Source organism: Petaurus breviceps, unplaced genomic scaffold (assembly GCF_028583685.1).
Source record: "Petaurus breviceps papuanus isolate PSGF00001 unplaced genomic scaffold, PetGlider_PUasm1.0 90808, whole genome shotgun sequence".
Classification (NCBI taxonomy): domain Eukaryota; kingdom Metazoa; phylum Chordata; class Mammalia; order Diprotodontia; family Petauridae; genus Petaurus; species Petaurus breviceps.
Window position 1 is genome coordinate 10,883,905 of NW_027187349.1, and position 26,603 is coordinate 10,910,507.

The 26,603-nt window shown below is 39.2% G+C and overlaps 1 protein-coding gene across 1 annotated transcript; it reads right to left on the reverse strand.

Annotated features, from left to right (window-relative positions):
- Positions 1 to 19,946: 19,946 nt before the first annotated feature.
- PRR18 (proline rich 18) lies at positions 19,947 to 22,957 on the reverse strand. Its single transcript, XM_069070407.1, has one exon. The coding sequence runs from the start codon at positions 22,559 to 22,561 to the stop codon at positions 21,515 to 21,517; it is 1,047 nt and encodes a 348-aa protein (XP_068926508.1). The 5' UTR covers positions 22,562 to 22,957; the 3' UTR covers positions 19,947 to 21,514.
- Between the last annotated feature and the right edge of the window lie 3,646 nt (positions 22,958 to 26,603).

Below are 26,603 nucleotides of genomic sequence, written 5' to 3' on the forward strand. Positions count from 1 at the left end.
AGGAGATGAAAGATTCCAAGTGGGAGAGCTGAGAAATGAGGTCATTCCACATACACGGAACAGCTGGTGTAAAGGTAGAGAAAGAAACAAAGGAGTATTGTGTAAGGAACAGCAATCAAAATAAGTGCAGGGAGAAGAATAATGCATAATAAGGCTGGAAAGATAGGATGAGGTCAAGTTGTAAAGAGCGTCAAAGGCCAAATCAAAGTTTATATTTGATGCTAGTAACAGAAAGTCATTACAATATATTGAGACATGGTCAAACACAAAAATATCCAAAGAATTGAAGATGAATTATTACATGGAGTGTAACATAAAGGCACAGGGTATATGGGTGCTGTCTACAATATATAACAAGCTAGGTGGTACAGTGGATAGAGTACCAGGCCTGGAGTCAAGAAAAATAATCTTTGTGAATTCAAATCCAGCCTCAGATATTAGCTGTGCAACCCTGGGTAAGTCACTTAACCCTGTTGGCCTCAGAGCTGGAGAAGGAAATGGCAGGCCATTTCATTATCTTTGCCAAGAAAACCACAAATGGGGTCAAGAAGAGTTGGACATGACTGGAAAATGACCAAACAACCAAAAAACCACTTCCAAGAATAGGAATAAAAGTTGTTGTGAGAGAAATGTATGATAAAAAAAAAGATGGCCTAGTCTCATGACCTGAGTTCTCCCTTCATAATTTCTATATGTCAAGATAAAGTAAGGAAGACCTCCAGAAGGTAGATCTTCTGTAGCAAACTTGGACAAGCGTTATATAAGGCAACCATAGATGGGTCCCAATCTGTATCATCAGAAAGAACATTCAAATAGTTGAAATCACAGGTTCATTTGAGCATTTTTGAGATATACTATGAATAATATAAAACAGCTGAGTAACTTCATATCTTAAATGGGGCAGGCAGGGATGAGGAGGAAGGGGAAGAGGAAACCATTAATCAAATCTTTCCACTTTTTAAAAAAGCAGTGGAATTATGTCTGATCCACAATATCTCGTTCTTGGAATTAAATACCAATTTAAATTTGAACATCATTAAACATCAGTTTTCAGGTTTAATTTGAAATGTCATCCCAATCATGAAATACTACAGATTGGATATCATTTCATTACTCACTTGAAGAAGTTAAAAAAAGAGGGGGGAGGAAGTCATCCATAATTATGCCACGATAAATTGAGCATTGATATAGTATATGAAGTCCTTTCCTATCTTCAAGTAAATATTTTCATTTTAAAATTTGTTATCAAAACCTTTAAAAAAAACTTTGGGAGCCATTTTTCTATGTATTAGACATTGCTTAATAATAATAAATTATTCCTTTACAGACTTTGTCAAGACATAAAAACATTTAAGACAGCAAAATTTGCTAAATGACCAAAATATTGACTTTGAAGCCAAACTGCAAAGAAAATGGTTTTTTTAATGAAGTCAGAGAGATACTGTTGCATATATTTTGAGGAATACCATCTGTGATTTCTTTATTATACTTACAGTTTTCCTGTGAGGGTTTTTTTAGTGGTAAGTTAAAACAAGAAAATACATTTCGTACTCTGCTACAGGTTGGTTTTTCCTAATCATTTTATTATCTTAAGATATGAGAAAAAAAGGTAGATTCTGATCTTGGAATCATTTTTAATTAATTTAAAGATCATGTATAAAGCTTCTGGCAAAATATTCTTCCATTTGATTTTACTATGCTTTTATGGACAATTTATTCCTCTAAAACAAACATCTTGATTCTCTCACCATATAAGATTGAGGCAACCTACTATTAGGCATGTGAAAAAATTTTTGAAACCCTCACAGTTAGTGGGAGGAAGGATGAAAAAAGGAAAGTATGACTAGGAAGGACAAAGATCTGAGAGTTTTGGTGGATCCCAAGATTGTTGTGAGTCAACAATGTGTTTTAACAGCCAAAAAAAATCTAATGCTGTCTTGGGCTGCATTAACAGAGGTATTTGTTGTTCTTTGGTTTCAGTCATGTCCAACTCTTCGTGATCCCATTTGGGATTTTCTTGGTAACGATACTAGAGTGGTTTGCCATTTCCTTCTCCAGCTCTCTTTACATATGAGGAACAGAGGCAAAAGGGTTAAGTGACTGGCCCAGAGTCACACAGAGCTAGTAAGCATCTGAGGCTAGATTTGAACTCAGAAAGATTAATCTTCCTGCCTTCTAGGCCAGTACTCTATCCACTGTGTTTCTAGACTTAAGAAGGTAATGGTCCTATTGTACTCTGCCCTGATAGATCACATCAAGAACATTGTACTTATTTCTGAGTGACACATTTTAGGAGGCACATGGACAAACTGGAGAGTGTCCACAGTAGGGCAAACAAGGTAGTGAAGAGTCTCAAGTTCATGCCATATTGGGATTAGCTGAAGGAACTGAGTATGATATTTTAGGAAAGAAAAGAGGGAAAAGGAAGAAAAGATCTGTAATATAGACAGATTAGATTGTAATGGATGGAAGTAGCCAAGAGATTAATTTAGTCTTAATCTTAAAGGAAACTTTTTTTGAAAAACAATTATCAAAAAGTGTCATGGGATACAGTTAAGAAAGGGACAGAGGCAGGGAGCAGCTCAGTGTTGCCACACTAAAGGTCATCTCTAGCTTGAAGATCCTCTTATTTTTCAGATAAGGTAACTGAAGGAGAAGGAAATCATTTACCCAGGATCACACAGAGAAAAAATGGCAGAGCTAGGAACTGTCAGCTGGAAATATGGTGCTAAGCTAGGAGAAAGCCCTGCCTGCCTCCAAGGCTTCCCAAAGCTCATCCTGTTGCAGCAACCTAGGCCCAGACTGTTGCTTCTTTCTTGGATGTCCACCCCTCCAGGCTGGTTTAGGCCTAGAAGGAGGGGAGAATCAGAACCTCTGCAAGTGTTTTTCCTCACTACTCCCCATTCCTGGACCTTCCTTTTTTTCACTGAAGAAAACTAACCCAGTCCCACCCCCCGGGGGTGATTTAGCATGCTGAACGAGGGAAAGCCTCTCTGTCCTTGGACATTCCTTCCCCGACCTTAGGAAAGTCAAGGATATCTTCTAAATGCTCCACTGGTCCTCACTGCAAGCCTTACTCTTTGCTCTCCAAAGAATAATCAACATCCTGGCCATGGGCCAACTGAACAAAGACTCATTTGTGACATCAGTTTGGATTATGGGTGCCTATTTAAATGCCAGCCTCTTTGATGCCATTGACAAGTGTATTTTTCTAAAGAGAAAACAAATAAATCTTTACCAAATTCAAAGCAGAAAGCTTCCAAGCAACAAACCGGGCCATTGAGTTTTATATATCAATTTATCTTGGATATTAAAATTACTCAGAGAATACCTTAGTAACAAAGCAAGAGAATGGAAAATGAGTTTGACATTTGAAAAGCAGAGTGTTAAAGGGTAAAAACATGATGGATTTGGAGTCACAGGACATGGTTTAAATCTTGGCACGGACAAGCAATTTAATCTTTCAGTTCTCAGTTTCCTTATCTAGAAAATGATGGCATTGGTCAAGATCAGATATGTCAAACACATGCCAGTGTAACACTTGGCTCACAAAACTCATGAGTGTGAGTGATGTGAAGCAGATTAAAATGCATTTGGGAAATATTTAACAAAATAAATAAAAAAACAATAAAACATGAATGGTTATTTTTGTTCAGTTGTGTCCAATTCTTTGTGACACCATTCGGTTTTTCCTTGGCACAGATACTAGAGCGGTTTGCCATTTCCTTCTCTGGCTCATTTTACAGTTGAGGAAACTGAGGCGAATGGAGGAAGACTCCATGGAGTCTTCCTCATTCCAGGAGCCACCAAGCTGCCCACAATAAAACATAGGTCTTGTTTTTATGTATTAATTTTTATAAATGTACCAAAACAGGACAAGCTGGTCTAGTTTTTTTTTTTCTTTCCCTTCAGCAAAAAGCAAGTCAGTAACCATTGATATTTGACAAGGGAACATGGATAGTATTGAGTCATACAGTCCTCCGCATTGTCTTCTCTCAAGCTCAGAGGGCATACTTTCTCATGGGATACATTGAGGACAATAGCTAGGGAGCAGATCTGGCCCAGGGGGTGGAAGAAATGGAGTCTCAGGGAAAATGCAGCCCGCCCAGATTCCAAGGGTAGGGGCAGACGAATACAGAGTAGAATGCTTTCCTTTCTTTTCACTCTATACAAGAGCCATGCAAGATAGTACAAAGATTACTTAGGGAAAGCATTTTGCAAACTTTAAAGCATTTTATAAAATCATTGTCAGTTATCATTTTCATTGCCATTCCAGCCCTAAAACCACGTGGGATTAGTTTCTGAGATCCCTTAGGCACTTCAACATGTAAATCATTTAAAAATATTCAAAAGAATGAATAGATGAATGTGATTGATTTTTTTTTAGGTAGATTCTACTTCCACATAGTCCAGGATACAGGTAACACTTTCTCACTTCATGGCACATTTCTATCCTCCAAAGAACTACAGAGGTATATGCCACAGAGCTCTGGCAGTAACACGTACTAATTCAGGTCATTTTAAAAGTCTCCTAATGTGAGTAGTCCACAAAAAAAAATCCTACTTAACAGTCATTATTTAGGTGCTGAAGAACACTGGAAGGTTGATGTATGACTTGTCAGAGATGCTAACCACTTTGAAATTTGGCTTAACTATTGAATTGCTTCACAGTTTAAAAATACTGACAAAATATAACAGAGGAACTTAATGTTTTTAACATAATGAGAGACACTTTATTAATGCCTATTTCCTAACTGACAATCAATCAGTAAACATTTGTTAATCATCTTTCGTGTAAGTGTCTGAGGTCAGATTTGAATTCAGGTCCTCCCAACTGCAAGCTCAGTGCTCTATCCATGATGCCACTATTTAATAAGTAATGAATATCTTGAAAGGCAACTTTTGGCAAATGTGCAGGTCCACATGGAGGATACAGTGATAATCCTTAAGGCTTACAAATACTTTTGTCATAACACTATTATGTAGAAAGTATAAATATGATTATCCTTATTTTATAGATGAAGAAATTGAGACTCAAAGAGGTTTGTGGGTATATAACTAGCAGATGTCAGAACTGGGACTCAAACCTATGCCTCCTAATTCCAACTTCAATACTTTTTTCGATTGTACCTAGTTAATCTAATTATGGTAGGCATTTCAAGATAGTAGACCAAGAGCTAGACTTGGTATTAGGAATTTAGATTTGAATCTTGCCTCAGACACTTACTAGCTTTGTTATCCTGGGTAAGCCATTTAAACTCTATCAGCCAGTTGTTGAGAGGATCAAATGATATAATATAGATAATATACTTTAAAAACCTTAAAGAGAGATGTAAAGTTAACTATTAATTATCCTTAATAAATAATGTTATCATTATTTACCTTATAATCAAGTTCTAACAGTGAGAAAATTAATTTTACTCAATACTTATGTATGCTTATTACTATCAATGTTAAAATGTAATTTTCAATATCTTAATTTTTTACTTTGAGGATCTGTGAAATTTCAACAGCAGCAGTGTGATTAAAAAGAATGCTGAATGCTTACGATCATAAGGATTGGGTTCAAATGTAAGTTTACTGTGTTCCTTTCAAAGATTATTTGCCCACTTTGAGCCTTTTTCTTCATTTCCAGGGATAGTAATACTTGTGTTAGGCACAGCTTAGAATTTCTGTGAGGAAAGCACTTTATAGTCCTACTACTAACTAATAGAAACTGTTATTAAATACATTCACACTCTGATCTGACACAGATTAAAACTCTGTTCACATTTTTGTAGTCTTAATGAGAGTCTATGCTATGGCCAAGAAAATTCTGGCAGCAAATGAATCTAAACTTAGACAGACTGGCCTTCCTATGGACATGAAGTCTTTTGTTAGGCCTATAACAGAACCTTTCCAGCTTTGTGAGCCCTACCAGAGCTTGTGAAAGGAAATAATTCTTGGAACTATGATTAAGGAGAGATTTGTGAACCAAGCAAGACATAGCAGTGATCATAAAAGTTAAAATAGACAATTTCAATCACATAAAATTAAAAAGCTTTTACTCAAAAGCAAGGCAGCTCGAATAAAAAGATAAATTATTCATTGGGGAAAATAGCTGTATTAAATGTATCTGTTAAAAGTCTGATATCTAACTTTTATAGAGAATTAACATAAACATAAGATCTAGTGTCATTCTACAGTAGATAAGTGATCAAAGGATGATAATAGTTTTCAAAAGAAGCATTTCAAACCATCAACAACTGTGTGAAAAAAATACTTTAAAAATCATCAATTATAGTTAAATATGCATGAAAATAACTCAGAACTTATCTCACTCCCATCAAATTGGAAAACAGTAAAAGATGGAAATAGTCAATGTTGGAGGGGCTATGGGAAGACAGGCACACTAATACATTATTGATGAGATGATTAATTGTTACAACTGATCTGAGAAATAAATTGAATTTTGCAAGAAAAGTCACTAAATGTTTCATGCCTTTTGATCTAGTAATTCCTAAGCCGGGCACATATTCCAAGGACAGATTGAAAGGCCTCCTACATGTAATATGAATGTTTGTGGTAGCAAAAAATCTGGAAACAAAGTTAAATTGTAGGTGACTGAATAAATTATGGTATGCTGAGGTAGTAAAATATTATGCCACCATAAGAAATAATGGAGAGGCATTTTGATAACGGATTGAGAGTCAGTCTTGGAGTCAGGAAGAGCTAGGTTCAAGTTCCACTTCTGACACATGAGGAATTCACAGATACATGGGAAGGCTTGAATGACCTGATGCAGATCAAAAAGAGTAGACCAAGGAGGACAATAGTCACAATGAATAAAACAAGGTACGTGAAATGTATACAATGTACGTAAAAGTCAGTTAAACTCAGATTAATTTGATTGACCAATCTTTGTCCCAAAGAACACATCTCTCTTCTCTGTGGTGAAGTAGGAGACAAGTAAAGAATGTTTCATACACTGTGAAATATCATTGTTTGGTTTTACTTAACTGTTTCCTTTTTTGTTTATTTAATAAGGGAGGGTTTGATTAGAGAAGGGAGTATGCTGTGCCGCAAAATGATTGTGATATGAAAACAAAAGGAATCAACAAAACGTTTTTTAATGTCATGCAATAAGTGACATATTTGGAACACAACTCCCATTCTTCCAATGCCAAGTCTGGCAATCTTTCCACTATGCCACATTAAACATTATTATTCCTCGACTTATCCTTTTCCATTTCTTTCCACATTCTTGTCCTCTTGCATTTCCCAGATTCCAGGGCAAAAAATGAAATTAGGTTTTGTTTCATTTAATAGATAGATGAATAAATGCAATCAGTTATGGAACTCATTCTCTCTTGTATGTAAGATCAAGCACTCTTTCTATGTGTAACAATACTAATTGCAAATGAATCAAGTCACAGAAGAGTGATTGTTTCTGAAATCTTTAACTCAATTGTTCAGCTCTTAACTATAATGCTATAATGTTCTCAGTGTTCTCATTCATCTGGCTGGGTCACATGATTAGAAACCTCATCTGTGATTTTATAGGATGGTAAAGGAAAGCACCCATTTATGGTTATTAGCAGAACACTGATTTAGAGCCAAAGACCATTTAATCTGACCCGTCCATACTATCTTATTTTCCTTCTTCTTAAGAGCATAGATGAAAGAGACTCCAGAGCTCCTCTTGTCCAACTACTTTATAGATGAGGAAAACAAGTGCCAGAGAGGGAATGTGACTTGCCAAAGGTCACTCTTTCTCCTTTAATGATTTTCATTGTCTTCCCGAATCCTTCAGATGCATGATCCCTGAGATTCTGTCCTTAGTCCCCCTCTATTTTCTTTCTACATTCTTCCTTGGTAATATGTCCATTCTCATGATTTCAACAACTTTCTCGATACAGATGACTCACAGATCTATAACTTTAGCCTTGACTTCTTTTCTGAGTTCTGTAGCCACAGTTTCAGTTGTCTCTAGGACACATTCTGGATGTGCTGTTGTCACCTTGAAGTCTCTAAGTTCATTATCTTCACCTTCATTATTTCTTTCTGTGGCATCACTTTGACCCAGGAGCTTGTGTGTTAAAGTTTGTTGCTATTATTGATTCTTTCCTCTCCATCACTTCCATTATCTAAGCCATCACCATTTTTTTTGTTGATCCTACCTTCATAAAACATTTTGCTGCTACCACCTTAACACAAATAGGTCCTAATTACTACCAGCCTGGAGTATTTCAATAATAATAATAGCTAGCATTTATATAGTACCTACTATATGCCAGGCACTGTGCTAAGCATTTTACAAGGAGATAGGTGTTATTATCCTCATTTTTACAGTTGAAGAAATTGAGACAAATAGATGTTAAGTGGCTTGCCCATCTCTGAGGCTGGATTTGCACTTATGTCTTCCTGACTCCAGATCCAATTTTCTGTCCACTGTGCCACCTAGTTGATTGACAATTACATTATAATGGGTTCTTCCACCTCTATGCTGTTGCCAGATATATGTTGCTTCCTTACATATCTAGTCATACTCAATAGTCTTTACTACACTGCTAATGTCCACCCAGTAAGGTTCAAACTTATCTACCTGGTATTTAAGGCTTTTCCACCCATTAAACCCTATCTCATATTGTTCTCCTCCATATAATATTTTCTTCAGACATATTGAATTATTCTCTGTCCCCTAAACATTCTGACTTTGCTTCTTCCATACCTGAGTTTGTTCTGTTCCCTTTAACTAGATTATAATCCCTCTACCATCTTTACCTACTGAATTTCTACTTGTTCTAAAAAGCTTGCTTTTCAAGCCATCTCCTTTTTGAAGCCTTCTTATATCTTTGATTAGTAACTATTTTCCACCTTTAGACCTTCATCAAGTCACTTACAATCAATCATTACAAACTGTCCTTCCTTCTTTCGTCCTTTCTGGGTGCTTCCTTGACCCTTCTGGGAACTGGTTTCCTTGCAAAGTAAGAGGGCTAGACTATCACATGGTCTTGGCACAGTGACAAAACCATTGATTTTAGAGTCATAGGATTTGAGTTCAAAAGCTGCCTCTTCAGGTTCTACGGTTATCCTTAGGTCACAAAATATTGCCATAACTTCAAAACATGTAAAAACCTGAAACCAGATGAGATTGAAATATATACTAATAGTGGTATATGATGATTTTAAGTTGAATGGCTAGGGCAGCTAGGTGGTCCAGTGAATAGAGCGCCGGCCCTGGAGTCAGAAGGACCTGAGTTCAAATCTGGCCTAAGACATAACACAAAAACTAGCCGTGTGACCTTGGGCAAGTCACTTAACCCCAACTGCCCTCCCCACCAAAAAAAAGCAAAAAAAAAAAAAAGAATTGCCAGAGCTTGTCCTAGGAAAGATATAAAAGCGATGAAATTTATCCTTAATCAGGCCCCTTTCCTCCATTCTGGATCCCTGTTCCTCTTCTACCTGCCCCTCTAACCCTGACTCTCCATGTCCATTCTGTCCCAACCTTGCTTTTAGTTAGTCATAAAACAATCCTTGCTTCCCAAGAAAGGCAAAGAGAGAAAAAGCCCAATTCAGCAAAATATTCATGGCAACACTTTTTATGTTAGTAATGAGCTATAACCAAAGTAGATGCCCATTAATTGGAGAATGACTAGATGGAATCATTTTACTGGGTTAGAAGAAAGGTCTTATCGACAAAGTCCTTGTCACAATCAAGTACTTCAATGTCAGCAACAGATAAGATTTTTATCAGTGGAAATGACATTAAAGAAGGGGTTTTAACACCTGTTTTGCTGCTGTATCCTAAGAACTGTAAGTGCTAAACCATCTGACTTGCAGTTGAAACTTTCTACGTGTTCTTTATCCCCCATTAGAATGGGGGCTCCTTAAAAGCAGGGACAGTCTTATTCTTCTATTTGTCTTGCCAGAGCTTTGCACACATAATAAATGCTTCATTCATTCATAAGAAATAGTGAATATGAGGAATTCAGAGAATATATTTGTTGTTTTTCAGTGACGTTTGACTCTTTGTGGCCCCATTTGGGGTTTTCTTGGCAAAGATACTGAAGTGATTTGCCATTTCCTTCTCCAGCTCATTTTACAGATGAGGAACCAAAGCAAACAAGGTTAAGTGACTTGCCCAGGCTCTCACACAGATAGGAATTGTCTGAGGACAGATTTGAACTCAGAGACATGAGTCTTCTTGTCTCCAGGCTGGGCACTCTATCTACTGTGCCACCTAGCCATTCAAAGAAACCTATGAATACTTAAATGAACTGATGTAAGCAAGAAGAAACCAGAAAATAGACACAACATCAATGTAAATAGAAAGAAGAAAACAAACCAAAAAACCCTGAACATTGTGCATTTATAATGATTAGAATTCTTAAAAAAAAAAGATTTGAAAATGTACCTCCAGACTGTCTTTGCCAAGATGTGAGACGATGTATGTGGAACATTGTATTCACTGTTAGATACAATTGATGTGACTGATTTTTGTTGAACTGCTTTTCATTTCTTCTTTTTTTTCTATTACAAGAGATGGCTCCTGGGTGTGGGGTTGGAGAGTGGATCATATCCTGCCACTTTTAACTAGATTCCAGTGTTATTAGTTCAAATTTAGAGCTCCCATAAATCCTTGCCTCTTCCTTTAATTTGAGGGCCCTTATTATCCAAGGGGATAATAAGGCTTCAGAGGTAGATACATCCTTATTAAAAATAAATAAAAGATCTACAATATACTCAGAAACAAACATGATTTTAAAATAAGATGTCAACAAAACATTTTATATAAAACTGATCCATTTTAAAATATTACATGATAGGGGCGGCTAGGTAGCACAGTGAATAGAGTGGCCCTGGAGTGAGGAGGACCTGAGTTCAAATCCAGCCTCAGACCCTTAACACTTACTAGCCGTGTGACCTTGGGCAAGTCGCTTAACCCCAATTGCCCTCCAAAAAGCAAAAAACAAAAACCAAACCAAAACATATTACATGATAATTGGCTTAGTGATATCTGTTAAGATCTTAGCACAGTGTGTGGCACATCATAGATGCTATACAAATGCTTATTCTCTTCCCTCTTCTCTCTTCCTTCTTCCCCATCGATCTCTAGACTCAAAGGAATAAAGCTAAAAAGGTGCAAGGCTTGATAATTTTGAGGTATAGATACCATTTCCTTTTGTTGGTTTTTGTTTGGTTTGGGTTGGGGTTGGGTTTTTTTGGAGTGGGGAAGGCAAGGCAATTGGGGTTGTGACTTGCCCAAGGTCCTACGGCTAGTAAGTGTGAAGTGTCAGAGGTCATATTTGAACTCAGGTCTTCCTGACTCCAGTGATGGTCCTCTATTCACTAATTCTAATGCCAGGCTCTTGGAAAAAGGTAAAAATATGGGAGGGGTAAATGTTGGACTTCTGTCTTCCTTCCTTCTCTTTACAGTATATAGGTCTCCTACTCATGTCTCAGGACAGTACTCCCAAGGGTGCCTCCAAATGCTCTTCTGCTGATGAGTTCAAGCAGGTTGCTTCATTACAGTGTCTTATCTAGGCGACCTATGAGTGACTGTCCATGACACCATCCTTCAAAACTACTCCTCCTCTATGTGAAAGAGTGAAAAAAATAAATAACGTATCATTCCACCATCCAAAAGTTGGCCAATCCTACTTTAGACCCTTCTAATTTGTTGTTTATTTCAGTGGTATAAATTCAAATTCTGGACTCCCCAAACCTTTACCTCTCATTTTTCGACTCCTAATTATCCTGAGGGGAAGGGAGGGTATTTATGTGTATATCTCAATATCATCCTGGGGAGACAGTGGAGGGTTGAACTCTTTAGATGCTGTGATCATCTATATCTTCCCAGGTCCCTAGTGATCTAGACAGTTAGATTAGAAATAAGTCTGGGTATTCTTTCATTGATAATGGCAACTATCTGTTTAAAAACCTTGTATGTGCAAAATCATAGTGCTAATTCCTACAGGGGACATGTCTAAGACCATGCCTTATGATCATATAATCTAGAGCTAACAGTGTTAGGCAAGGTTGCTAAACATATTTTCTACTGATCATTGCCTCTCTACCTAATTTTTTGCCAAACTGAATTGTAGATTCCAGCATGTTCTTTCATATTGATGGAAAATTTCCAGCTAACCAGAGTGATAAGTGCCAGCCAAAACAACTTGTGTGCCCAGACTCTCAGTCTTCAAAATTGCCAGTAATTTCTTCTTTCATCTTCCCCAATTTTGTCATCTATCTGACATCCCCTCACATTGATCAATCTAGACTAGCACTAGTGTGCCTAGCCCAGTACTCTGAGGCACAAAGAAAAAGGCTGAATGAATGGGTAGAGAAAGCTCAAAGACTCAAAAAGTTTGCTGGCCACAAATACCTCTGAATGCTAAGAACAGATCTAAATAGAGAAAGGAAAATGATTTTGCCTCCTGGGCAAAAAAAAAGTGTTAGAATTGAGAAATCTCAGGATTTGGGACCCTGGGAGACTGGCAGTTTGTTAGAAGCTGTTGTTGAGTTGTTTTTCCAGTCCTGCCTGACTCCATTTGGGGTTTTCTTGGCAAAGATACTGGAGTAGCTTGCCATTTTCTTCTTTGGATCATTTCACAGATGAGAAAACTGAGGCAGAACTAAGTGACTTTCCCAAGGTCACACAGCTAGTGTCTGAAGTCAGATTTGAACTCAGAAAGATAAGTCTTCCTGACTCCAGACCTAGAACTCTATGCACCACCTAGGCACAGATAACAGAAAGGAGAACATGACCCAAATACACAGGAGAGCTAAGGTAAATGAAAAGTAGGAAAGGAAAGAGAATGTAGATAACAAAAAGCATAAAAAAGACCAATGAAAGCCACAGGAATTCTAAATTATGACAAATAGTAGAGACTGGGGAAGAGAAACTTCACAGCATCCTGAGATAAAAGCAAAGGATGGAGAACTACAACACACTGACCAAAAAAAAAAAAAAAGACACAAAACGAAGGATCACAAAGTTGGTAACAGAAATCAAATAAAAAGAATACCAAGGGTGGGGGTGGAAGGATAAATCAAGAGAATAATTGAGAAAAGAAAACAAAGGAGCAGCTAGGTGGTGCAGTAAATGGAGCAAGAGCCCTGGAGTCAGGAGGACCTGAGTTCAAATCCAGCCTCAGACACCTGATCACACTTACTAGCTGTGTGACCTTAGGCAAGTCACTTAACCCCAGTTGCCTTGCCTTCCCCCCTCAAAAAAAAGAAAAGAAAGCAGAAACATAGGCATCATACAGCCTAAAAATGAAAGATAAAGGAAAAACCAGTACAAGGTCCCTCCCATGCATGTAAGTCATAAGGCTATACAGGTTCACAGGACAAGTATTATCTAGCCCAAGCTTTGCATTTTCTAGATAAGAAAACTGGCCAGGAGAGGTGAATTGGCTTGCTTGAAGGAACACAGCTAGTAAGCAGAACTCCAGATTTGATCCCAGACTCTAGATCCAATACACTTTGCTTTTAGATTGTAGGTGTTTTTTGTAGGTCACCATCACTGTCTTCTTCCTATGTGTCCTTAATTACTTTACATCTCTCAAACTACATCTTGAGACCATTATTCAGCTGTAGGACCTGTGGCTTACAACCTAAAATTCAGGGCTTACATAGGACATATCTGACCCCAGGGGCTGATTCAAGAAGGTAACTGTTTCTCTTTGACTCAATGCCCCCATGTCAAGTTTACTACAGGGAAATTTCCAAAGACCACTTTTGTCTAGGTTCTCTAAAATGTGGGTAAACGTGTCCCCAATTCTCATATAAGCATTCAAAACCTTAAAGCACAATATAAATGTCAGGTATCACAACTAGATTTTTATCTCAAAGATAACATTGAAAAAGGAGGGCTTACATGTACAAAAATGTTTTAAATAGCTCTTTTTGTGGTGGCAGAAACAAATTGGAAATTGAGAGATCGTCCATCAATTGGGAAATTGCTGATCAAGTTGTGGTATATGATTGTGATGGAATACTATTGTATTATAAGAAATGATGAGCTGGATACTCTCAGAAAAACCTGGAAAGAATTACATGAACAGGGGTGGCTAGGTGAATAGAGCACTGACCCTGAAGTCAGGAGGACCTGAGTTCAAATCTGGCCACAGACACAACATTTACTAGCAGTGTGACCTTGGGCAAGTCACTTAACCCCAATTGCTCTACCTTCCCCCCCCCGCAAAAAAAAAAAAGAATTATATGAACAGATGCAAAGTGAAATGAGCAGTACCAAGAGAATATTGTACACAGTAACAGAAATATTATAAAATGATCAACTGTGAATGACTTAACTATTCTCAACAATACAATGATCCAAAACAATTACAAAGGACTTATGATGGAAAATGCTATCCACCTCCAGATAAGGAACTGATGATAGAGTCATATTGTTTTCACTTACTTCATTTTTTTCATGGTTTTTTCCCCCCTTTCGGTCTGTTTCTTCCTTTACAACTATGACTAACATAGAAATATGTTTTTACATGATTGCAACTGTATCAAATTGCTTATCATTTTAGGAAGAGGGAGAGGAAAGGAGGGAGAAAAATTTGGAACTCAAAATTTTGTAAAAATGAATTCTAAAAATTGTCTTTATATAAAAAATTAAATTAAATTTTAAAATAAAAAAAATGTCAGGTATCATTAAAATATGGGATGAGAAATGACAATGGTAAAATACCACACAGGCCAGCCAGTTGCTTTTGGTAGTATGACTATTATCTGATGTTTTTAGTGGCATTTCATGATCATACATAGTACTCTGTCAAGCTTAATGAAGAAATACCTGACTAGGTCTAGGTCATGATCAACATCTTAGAAGGAGATTCTAGAGTCATCCTTGGTAATCTAGGGATCATATTTCATCCCTTTCACTGTTGTATATTGGGTTTGATTCTCAGTCAAGGAAATATTAGTTTCTAAAACTTTGAAAAACTCCATGTGGATCCACATGGATTTTTTCCCTTAATATTGCCAAACTTTTTCAATGAAAACTTTTTTCATTATTTTATTAACAACTTTTAGCCATTTTAATATGCATGGAAAATTAAAATTACAAATGTCAATTCAATAAACATTTATTTAATATTATATGCAAGGCCTTGCTGACACATAGATACAAAGTCCTTGCCTTCCAGGTATTTACATTTTACTGGGATGATATGACACATTCACAAATGAATAGCAGAAGGAAAATTGAGGGAGGAGAGAGAACTAATATTAGTTTGCAGTGGGAGGAGGAGTCAGGGGAAGGTGAGGAGTTCATGCCTGACATGAGGCATAAATATTAAAGGAAAATAAGGATTTGAGGATAAAGATTACGAGATTCTGGGATTCTCTTTGTGAGTGAATGGAGGCAAAAGGAGTATGAAGTATGGAGAAGAGCATAGTAATTCAGTTGAGTCTGTGAAGAATCATAAGAAATAAAGCTGGAAAAGTAGACGGGAGCCAGGTTGTGGAGGGCAAAGGAGCTTGCATTTTATTCTATAAGCAACGGGGAGGGACGTGATCAGACCTGTGTATTAGACTCTTTTGGAAGCTCTGTAGAGAAAGGATTATGGTGGCAGCTATGTGGAGGACTGATTAGAAAAGAGCAGGCAACAAGACGGGGTCTTTTTCTTGTAGTTTGTAATTTTTTTAGAAATCCTATGAATTCATACTAAAAAATTGTCCTAAACTTGCAAAAATCTTTTCAAAATGCAAAAGGTTTTTCATTCTATTATTTTTTATTGAAGAAATATTGTGAAATATTGGTATATGAAATATATTGATATTGATATATTATATATAATTAGTTATTTGATTTTCAGAACATAGCAGATCTGTAAAGATCTCCAGGTTTACTGGAGTGAGAAGGAAGAGCTTGCCGAGCCAATCCCATACTGAGGAAATCCAATTTTCCAACAAATTGTAAGCAATTTAAGAGCAAGGACCATGTCTTCTTCTGTGCTTTCTTTCTTTTTTTGCTTTTTTGGAGGGGGGAAGGTAGGGCAATTAGGGTTAAGTGACTTGCCCAAGGTCACACAGCTAGTTTTTTGTGTTAAGTGTCTGAGGTAGGATTTGAACTCAGGTCTTCCTGATTCCAGGGCCAGTGCTCTATTCACTGCACCACTTAGCCACCCCTAGTGTTTTTTCTCTTTTCTTTCTTTTCTTTTTTTTTATTGTGTGCTTTCTGTACCTAGCCCAGGTCTGAGCATTACAGAGTTCAATAAATACTTGCTGATTGATTGGTGAACTTAGAGGACACTTATTTCAGTACTTTGATGGATCTATGATCTGTGATCTCATAGAAGGGAATCCCCATTAATGATGCACCTTCTTATTTTGTGCAGTTCTTGTGAATGTCCTTCCACAAATCTGTTATAGAAGATTGACCCAATATGCTTCAGAGCTTCTAATGTGTTCTCCATATCCTAAAATGTCCAGGTTTCCTGTGTAGTCCTTAGGTTTTCCATGTGAAACCCCTTAAGTTTGGCTTTGCAGCTGACCCAACTCTTTTCTGATCATATATTTCACTGATCTTTCATACAAATTTTTTGCACAAATCATTATTGATAATATGCTTCAGCCTGCTCTTGCCCAGCATCCATCTCTTTTGATTCTTCAAAGACTATGATGCTCTATGATTCACAAACTTATAATACCACCAGACTACTAAGCTTGAGTATAGCTGGTCAGTGGCTGTTTCTGCCCTTTGAGTTTTGCTATATTTGTCCTCCATTAGATGAAAACATTCACAAAGGCAGGAATGTATCTTCTACTACTGTGATACTGTCCCCAGTATCCACTGCAATGTTTATTCAGATGTTAATTTTTTTGGAAGGGGGTTGATATCCTAAAAGAGAAAATAATGGAGAAATGCAGTCTTAGATGACAAGAAAAGAGGGAAAACTTTTATTTTTAATCATTATCTCTCTGGTTTATGCCTCAAAGAGGCATCTTTAGAAGACTGTAAACTAAAGAAAAGTTGTTTATCTGCATCAGTGGAGGATATTGCCACACTGGAAGTTCCTTACTCAGATGAAATCACAAATATAGATCAAAAACCCCAACAAAATCCTAGGGCACCTTTTAGCCAGTTGAAAACAGATGGGAATCTGAGCTCATCTTAAAATCTTAAAGGTTAAAAGAACCAACCTTCCTTTCTTTGAAATGGCAACCAAAGAAATTCACAGTCTTTTAAAGTCGTTCTGTAGGCTCCAGTTTGTTCTACAAAATGCTTAGGGCCAGACTGGAGGGTTATATTTAAATTTTTGAGGCTGCAAAGTCATATATAACAATCATAGGAAATATCATACTTCTCATGAAAATGAGAGCACATTACATGTGTTTATTTTCAGTTTATTTTTTTGTTTTGTTTTTTATTTTGGGGTTTGTTTGAGGTTTTTTGCTTTTTTGGAGGGGGGAGGAGTCAGGGAAATTGGGGTTAAGTGACTTTCCCAAGGTCACACAGCTAGTAAGTGTTAAGTATCTGAGGCCGGATTTGAACTCAGGTCCTCCTAACTCCAGGACCTCTGTTCTAATCACTGTATCACCCAGCCGCCCCCATGTGTTCATTTTAATGGGAAAATAATCCCTGTTTACAATAAAAGCTAACATCTTATTCAAAGTCTCTTTGGAGGCAGAGCCATGGTTAGGATTGTGGTAGTCAAAGTCAGACACTAAAAGCATCCTATAACTGCCCTGACCACAAAACATGGCTGAAACTGAATTTGAAATATTAAATACAGTTTTGGGAGCAGGAAACAGTGGTATAGCAGTGGATTTGCTGGCTTTTGTGCATCTAGTTTTCCATTAATAACTTTACATATACCTTGTCATTTCTTGGATTCAGTTATACTCTAGGTCAAATCATGCTTCCCACAAATACAGCATACATGTGCACATAGTAGGCACATAATGAATGCTTAGCAACTATGACTGTCACCTTTTTAAATTGTACTAATAGCTGATTTTGCTATCATATTTTAAGGTTTACAAAACACTTTACATTATCCTATTCAATCCTGATAATCACCCCTGAGATAGATACTACAAAGATAATTTTCTCAATTTCATTTACCTTCCAGTAGCCAAGTAGGTGGCATAATGGGCAGCTGGGTGGTAAAGAGGATGGAGTACCAAGCCTGAATTCAGGAAGGCTCATCTTTGTGAGTTCAAATTCGGTTTCAGACACTTGATAGATGTGTGACCCTGGGCAAGTCACTTAACCCTGTTTGACTCAGTTTCCTCATCTGTAAAACAAACTGGAGAAGGAAATGGCCAACCACTCTAGTATCTTTGCCAAAAAACTCCAAATGGGGCCATGAAGAGTCACACATGACTGAAACAATTGAACAAGAAATATCATTTAGAGTCAGGAAGACCTATGTTTGAATCCTGCCCCATTTATTAGTGGTGTGACCCTAGACAAGTCACTTAACCTCTCTCAGGCTCAATTTCTTCATCTGTAAAATGGAGATAATAGCACAGACCTCCCAAGGTTATTGTGAAGGATCAAATGAGAAAAATATATGTAAAGTGCTTTGCAATGCTTAAAGCAGTATACAAATGCTTACTATCAGTAGCTATCAGTTGACCTGTTTGTATTAAGGGAAATGAAATGAAATAAGCATTTAAATACTTACTATGTGCCAGGTATTGTGTTAAGTGTTTTACAAATATTATCTCACTTGACCTTCACAACTATCCTGAGTGGTAGATGCTAATATTAACCTATTTTACAGTTGAGGAAACTGAGGCAAACAGAGGTTAAATGACTTGCCTAGGGTCACACAGATCACACAAAGATCATTGGATTGAAAAGCAGAAAACACAGGCTGGAGTCTTAAGTCCACAACTTTTTAGCTGTATAATCATGAATAAAACTAATTTAATCTCCATAATTCTTTCCACAACTGTAAAATGGGGACAATATAAAAATTCACTTCCTGACACAGTGGGTTGTAGAAAATAAATGAGATAATGTGAACAAATACTTTGTAATTATGCTGTGCTATACAGATGTCATTATTATAATCCAACAAATAGAATATACAGATGTTTTCATTTGATATCTTGAATTGTTCAGAGGGTGAAAAAGAAGAAAAGGGGAAATTATGTGTGGGAAGAAAACAGGAAAGCAAAAGAAACAGAAAAAAACACAACATGCAAAAATACACAGAGGAAGATAGAGAAACAGAGAGAGAGAGACAAGAGATAAAGAGTCATGGGCTTTCATAGAAAATCAACCTCATTTTAAGGCAAGTCAGGATGTTGCTGCTTGCATTTTTACAACTACAGCCATTAATGGAACATTACCCATTGACACCAGCTGATCTATTTGTATAAAATTAAGGTGATCCTGGATCTGAATCACAGCATAGAGGTTTTGCATCTGAAAACTACATGTCAACTCCTTCCTAATATGGCCCTTAGTTTCTAGGCTGTTTTCCTCCTCAAGCACAGTAGTTGTAAAAATAGATATTTGTTTGTTTGTTTGGTCTACAGTTGCTTTTAGGAGTTAAAAATCTTGCTTTGAATGTTGAATTTGCTCCAGGTCTATTGAAACAGGTATTTTAGGAAAGAAACTTTGTGTGTCTTCTCTCTTACTCAAACTAGATATCCTTCACATTGTATTTGCAACATAACCTGAAACTGTCCAATTGAGAAAGGTTTTGTTTCCAAGAGCTCTGGACCTCATTTTCACAGGCAATGGACCTACAGAACTTGGCAGGTGGTTGTGATCTAGTTCACTGTTAATTCAATATTTCATGTCTTATGTCTAATACTATTTGTATCTGATCCCTTATCTTGAAAGTCCAAAGCAAAAACCCCTCCTGCAATTTTTTTTTGTTCAAAAAAGTAAAAATGTATGGTTCTAGTTTAAAACACAGAGAAGTCTTTTAAAACATTATTTTAAAAAGGATATGAAACTAGTTACTGTTAAAGTTTTATAAATGAGTCTGATGTTGAAGAAAAACATTCTGTTGGGCTTATATTATTCTAGCATTATCTGAGTATCCACACTTTATTGCCTTTTCAATTTTAAAGTTAAGTGTACTAAAATGCTCCCCAAAGATGTGTGTGTATACATAGGTATCTATTAGACATAAACCTCTAGTTGGGAACTGAGAATGTATGGCCATTGAAACACAAAGCTATTTAACCATTTATTCAAATAATAAATAGAAATGTTCTTTTTGAATGTTATATACAAATGTACAAAGCCACTATGATATTTACACAGTGATTAAAAATACTAAAAACACATACACAATCCTTCCTCCCCTCCCACCCCTAATTCATTATCCAAATCAATTTCTCCACCAGACCAGAACATTTTGTCCTCTGTCCTGGTACAGCTGAGTGCATTTTTTCCTTCCCCATTTGGTTACCCTTTTCCCCCTAGTACAAAAGATATTTTGTGAGCACTTCAAATAAAGACTATGGTCTCAACAAAAGCTGACCCCTCTTCCCCCTCCCTCCTGAGTCCAGTGCTTGAAAACAATTCCAGTAACTGTGTTTCAGGAAAGACATGTGTGTGTGCACAGCATACAGAAAGGACAGCTAAGAGAACAAAGCAGATGACGAATCACCTGTTGTATGTCAACAAAGTAACACATCCGTTCCGTTAAAGCGTTCGTTTACCATAGTCTGCTATTGCCCGGGGTTATAGCCCTGTTCCCATCAGAGCGGATTTGTCTTTGAATTTCCAGGATCTCCAATGCCTCCCCACCCCCATCGTTCCAGTTTCTGGTGAAAAACAAAATCTAAATGGATCAGATGTAAAGAGATTCAGCACCAGCTTTCCGATTCACCCAAGTCTAGCAACAGGCTTCTCGGAAGAGGAAGAAATAGAAATGTCATTGAGAGCCAGCTTGCAGGTAACCTAAGTGTCTCTCAGATGCAGACTGCTCTCAGATCTCTCCCAGAAACTACTGCCTCTTCAAATCTGGCTTCAGCACAGGGCTTCTAATGCTCTACATGAAACATAAACTGGAATCACAAACCAGATTGTCCAAGGGCTGGTTCCAAGAGCTTGCTTGTTTCTTTTCAGCCCTTCCAGTTTCTGGTCGCTAGGCAAGACGCACTGGGATGTATAAATGACCCTTTGTGGTGGGGTTTCAAGGCATTTTTTGGAACCTGCTGATTTTTAACTCCAGGAATAGAAAAAAGAAAGAAAGAAAGAAATTAACAGTGGGTTCCACAAGGGCAGGAAGACTGGTTCAGAACGCTGGTGCCAAGGGTCAGATATTCAAAAGATGAAGGAAAGGGAATAAATCTCTGTCTGGAGAAATAAGTGGGCAGGCTATTGCTACTGCTACCACCTTGGGCTGGGGAAAACGTGTGCATGGTGTATGAAGAGTAAGAGGTCTGGTAATGGGGGCGCAGGATTGGGAAGAACAGTGGGCTATAGAAGTTTCAGTCCTACGAGGCATACCTGTGGGCTTTAACCCTCACATCCCACACTTATTCAGAACAGGGAAGCAAGGGCGGGGTAGAGCACCTATCTCCTGCTAGTGCCTCAGAGGGTGCCTAGGTGCGGCAGAGTCTCCAACTTCTCAGCCCTGTCTCTGGTGGCTGCAGCATTCTCCACACCCCGTAACCATTCAGTACACTTCCTCACCAGGCCCTCATCCACTGCCTCGGCTTCTTCCTCATATTCTACATCATCATACTTATGGTGTTCATTCAGGAGAGAGATCTTCAGCAAGGTCCGTAAGTCTCCACTCCCCAGGTGCCCTCCTCTGGAGGTGGTGGATAGGGGTTGCATGGCACCAGAAAGAAGTTGGGGTTGGGACTGTGTGGGGCGGCGGCTAGTGCTCCCAAAGCCACCAACCGGGGTGCTACCGGTGCCGCTAATGCCAATTCCCTTACGCTGGCCTGAGGTGGTACCCACGGCTCCAGCTTTGCTCCGGGGGCAAGAGGATAAGAGGCGTTTTGTGTCCGCAGCTGGCGAGGGGAAGGGTCTGCGTTGCCGGGCTAGCAACTGCTTCTCCAGGTTGCGCCTCTGGATCACCAAAATTGCCTCTGGAGTCAGGCTCAAAGAGAATCTCACTGCTTCCTCCTCCCCACTACTGGTGCCAGCCCCTGGCCCTGGCACAGAGGACCCACCAGCTGCCAGGCTCTCACAGGAGTGGGCCAGCCCGGGCACAGCGCAGGTGGCAGGGAGCAGCGGGCGGGTTGGTGGGGAGGTGGTCGCAGTGGCAGGAGCTAAGGGCTGCTGAGTGGGGCGCAGTGAGGGCTGTGGCTGAGTCCTGCTGGCTGCTGGGCCTGGGGTTCTCCTAGCCAGTTGTCTCTTCAGTGTTGCCGATGGCCAAGAGCTAGAGAGGAGCATCTCTGGCTTTTCCGAGGGCCTTTTCTTCTTTTCACCTCCAGCTGTGGGTGCCAGGGAACCTGGGACCGGAGGGGCATGCACAGCAGTCTTCCTCTGGGTTGCAGCCTTCTTTGGCAGCTCCCGGGGAGCAGTAGCACTGACAGGGGGAGGTGTAGGAACCCCGGGGACCTGCTGTTGCTGTTGCTGTTGCTGCTGCTGTTGATGCTGCTGCTGCTGAATCGGTGGGAAAGGCATGTTTGCTGATGGGCTGCTGCAATATGAAAAGGAGGGGTCCTTTCTTAGTCAGTAGTGCAGAGGAGGAAGAGAGGTCTCTCCAGGCGGATTCCTGTAGTGCCTTGCTGTCCTCTCCATCTGTTGCTGAGACTTCCCGGCTCTGTCCTTCCTTTCCCTCCCTCTCAATCCAACAGCAGCAAGATCACAGCTCTTTTAGATCCTCAGTTACCCAGGGGCGAGCCCAGGTACTGCAAGTAAGAGGTGGAGCAGCCCTCCCAGTCAAATCCGTAGTTCCGGAACCTCAGTAGGTGGCGGAGGCTTCAATTCCCGTGGGAAAGCTTAGCCAGGGCACCCGGCAGGCAGTGAGAAAGTGTCGCCTCTCTCTGCCTAGCTCAGGCTGAATGAGCCGCGCTGGGATGGGCTGGGAAGAGGAGGAGGAGGGAAGAGGAAGAGGTAGGAAGAAGAGGAGGGAGGAGAAAAGAGGGGGAGGAGGAGAGGAGGGGAAAGGGGAGGAGGGGAAGGAGGAGGAGCCCGGAATAGGAGTGTTGGTAAAAGGACTAAGCACCCAGAAGTCCTGCTGTTGTATTTGGCGGCTCACACGAACCGAACTGTTGAATGCATACCTGCTACCGGGGATGGTGGGAGAAGGCGTGGATACAATAAAATTTAAGTCATAAGCCCCAAGGAAAATATATTGGGAGACTAAGGCCACTGCTCTTCATAACCCAAGCTAATGACTGAAGCAATAATGGAGCAGGGTGGGAGGGGCCCTTAGGAAGGCCGGGCTCTGTTCCTGGGTTCTCTAATGAGTCCTTGCGTGTTTTGGAAGAAGTCCTTCTTAATTACCCAAAATCTTGAGAAAGGTGGGAGGGGGAGGTACTGTCAGATAAGCCGTTATTCCATCAGAGTATGATGTCACTGGGGGAAAAAATAAAGGAAGTTTTTAATGGTCTGCGATTTATTGGAGTAATACTGTGGGAGGAAATATTCAATCTGAGTAATTAACCTTTTGATTCCACTTTTATATTCAAATCAAGTCATTTCATTATTTAAATGCATCGGCATCAATGCGTGGCAAAAAAAAAAAATTGTCCAGTTCTGTTGCTGTAGTTAAAGATGATAAAGCATTTATTAATCATTGTGTACTAGGCTGAGGGGAGAGCACTGATTTGGAGTCAGAGATCCTAGATTCAAATTCTGGCTCTATCACTTGCTATCTATGTGACCTTAGAGATTAGCACAGTGCCTCCACATAGTAGGTCATTAATAAATGTTAACCGATTGACTGCTTGGGAAAGTCTCTTATCCTCTCTGGGCCTCAGTATCTTCATCTGTAAAATGAGGGGATTGGACTCCATAGCCTCTAAAGTACCTTGCAGCCCTCAATCTGAAATTCCTACTATCCTATACTCTTATCCATATGATTGTACAGTATCATGCTTTTATTGAGTACCTACTGTGTGCAATGAAGTAGACTGAATAGTGAGGGTAATGGAGCCCACAGGACCACTATAAGGAAAGCAGTTTGTGAAAAAAAATCAGTTCACTCTTCCCTTCTCTCTGTACAGAGGTTAGAGATTATGGTCACAGAACATTGCATATGAGGACAGACTGAATGTCCAGTGGTTTGGTTTAATTATTTCTCTTTGTTACAAAGAATTTAGGGCAATGTTGGGGAGGGGGGCACTATAAGGAAATGACTGACTAAAGGGAAAAGGCATTAATGAGTCGTGTTAGGTTTTTTTGTTTTTAAGCTAATTATTTTAGGTGGCCTGAGTCTGTGATTTCACCAGTTTGGGGGATTTCCCAATGGAAATTTCCTCCACCAACACAGATGAACAACTCCTATGTGACTTAAAATCTTAGAGGACTAGATTCAGTGTCTAGAGGGAGCCCTAAGAGGTTGAGAGCTTTTCCCCTAGTCATGTGACTAATAAGAACTAGATTTAGGATTTGAACCTGGGCCTTCCCAATGCCAAAGCTCATCATCTGTCCTCTACAATCTATACCATGCTGCCTTTCGTCATTATTTCATGAGATAAAATCTTGCTTGGAGTTGACATTGAAGCTGTAAGGACACAATGTATGTGAGAAAACAGGAGAACAATTACTCAGCAGTGCATTAACGACTTCAAAATGATAGACAAGGTGAAACCATGTAATTAGGTCATGGCTTAGGAGGCAGCCATTGGAGAGACCAAGGAGATACAAATCCATATAAGGAGTGCAGCCATGCCTTGTATTAACAACATGGAAGGTGTAGCTATGACTGGTCCAGTGCCCAGCACATAAGAAGGGCTCAAAATTTGTTTAACAAATAGTATGTAGCTGATAATGGGTGAGGAGAGATATTATTGAGAGAAGCTGGCAATTTTTAGGAGTCAAAGTCAAGTCATTCATGAACATGCTGAAGTCATATAGGATGGGATTGTGGAAAAGTCACAATGTTTCACTCATGTATTTGTATCCCCAGTGTCCAGAACAGTACCTGGCACATAGTAAGAGCTTAATAAATGATTTTTTGATTGATGAACCAGGTGGTTTAAAGCATTCAGTATGCATTTAAAAGCACGGAGCATCCCAACTTTCAAGGGGTTTACAAAGGACGAAATCGGTATGTGTATATGTGTGTACACAGTTGTGTATATACATGTGCGTTTCTATGTGTGCACACATACATACAAGATACACAAAAAGTCAATACAAGATCATTTGAGAAGGGAAGGCACCAGGCAGCTGGGGAGGAACTGGGCCTACTTTCTGCATAAGGTAGAGCTTCAGCATGACAGGCAGCTGGTGCAAATGGTCAGACAACAGATGAGTCATTCTGTGTAATAGACAATGAATCTCTGGGCAATGATATAATGATAATAGCTGATATATAGTGCTATGTGCCAGACACTGTGCTAAGTGCTTTACAATTATTATCTCATCTGATACCCACAATAACCCTGCCAGGTAGGTGCTATTACTGTCCCCATTTTACATCGAGGAAATGAGGCAAACAGGGTTAAAGGGACCTGTCCAGGGTCACACAGCTAGCAAGCATCTGAGACCAAGTTTAAATATAGGTCTTTCTGACTTTACCCATCATACCACCTAGCTGTTCAATAGCCAATAGTGAGAGTGATTAAGATTGAAGTAAATGGATGATGGAGACTTCAAATGAGATGCTGAGAATAATGGCTTGATGGACTGAAAGTGACAATGAAGAGAGAGAAAGTCTGGGGCGCCACCTTCACTACCACCCCCTCCCTTCCCATCTGCAGTGGCAGGTGTTACTTTTAGGTGGGGGAGGAAGGACAGCATGGCAGTGGTTTCTATTAGAGCAAGGAGGCAGAGAGAAGAATTTAGAAATAGATTTAGGACAAAGGGAAAAATGAATGGGTTGGGGGGGGCAATAGAGGGGAAGGAGAGAATCATCAAGGAGTTATTACAGAAGTAGAACAAGACAGAACTGAGAAAGTCTGAGATGATCCAACATCATATAGGCCACATTAATAAATGCATGTGTGTGCATGCACATACTCATAATATATGTCTTGTCTAAAAAAAGTAAATTATAAACTACTTAAGTATAGAAGTCACATTCCCATACTTAGCATTCATTCTGAATAGGGAAGACCTGGAAAATCGGGGACAGGGAAAGTCCTTACAATAAAGGAAAATACACTCCCTTCCACCAGCATATTTTCTTCCTGTATCTTATATCTCTTTGCAGGATTCAGGTAGGGGCAGCAGTAGTTGGTTTTAAAGAAGATTAGAACACAGTAGGAGGCAGAAAGAATTAAGCTCCTCTCTGAGGAGCTACCATGGTCTGCTGAGAAGTAAAGGACAGTCATACCCATCAACACCCGCACCCTCCTCCTCATCCCCTAGTAGTCACCAGAACCTGAAAGAATCTTTCCTTTCTCTTGCACCCAGAAAAGAGACAGTCACTACTGAAGCATTCAATAGAGGGTCCCTAGCGTCTCTAGCTGTTAGAAGGATATAGGAGTTCAAGCATTATGGGTCTCATGGGTGTCCTGTCTGTGCAAAAGGCTTCCTAGAGATGGCAGTATAA

What these genes read in the sequence shown, in the direction of transcription:
- PRR18 (XM_069070407.1), bottom strand. Translation starts at nt 22,561, where the DNA reads ATGCCTTTCCCACCGATTCAGCAGCAGCAGCATCAACAGCAGCAGCAA.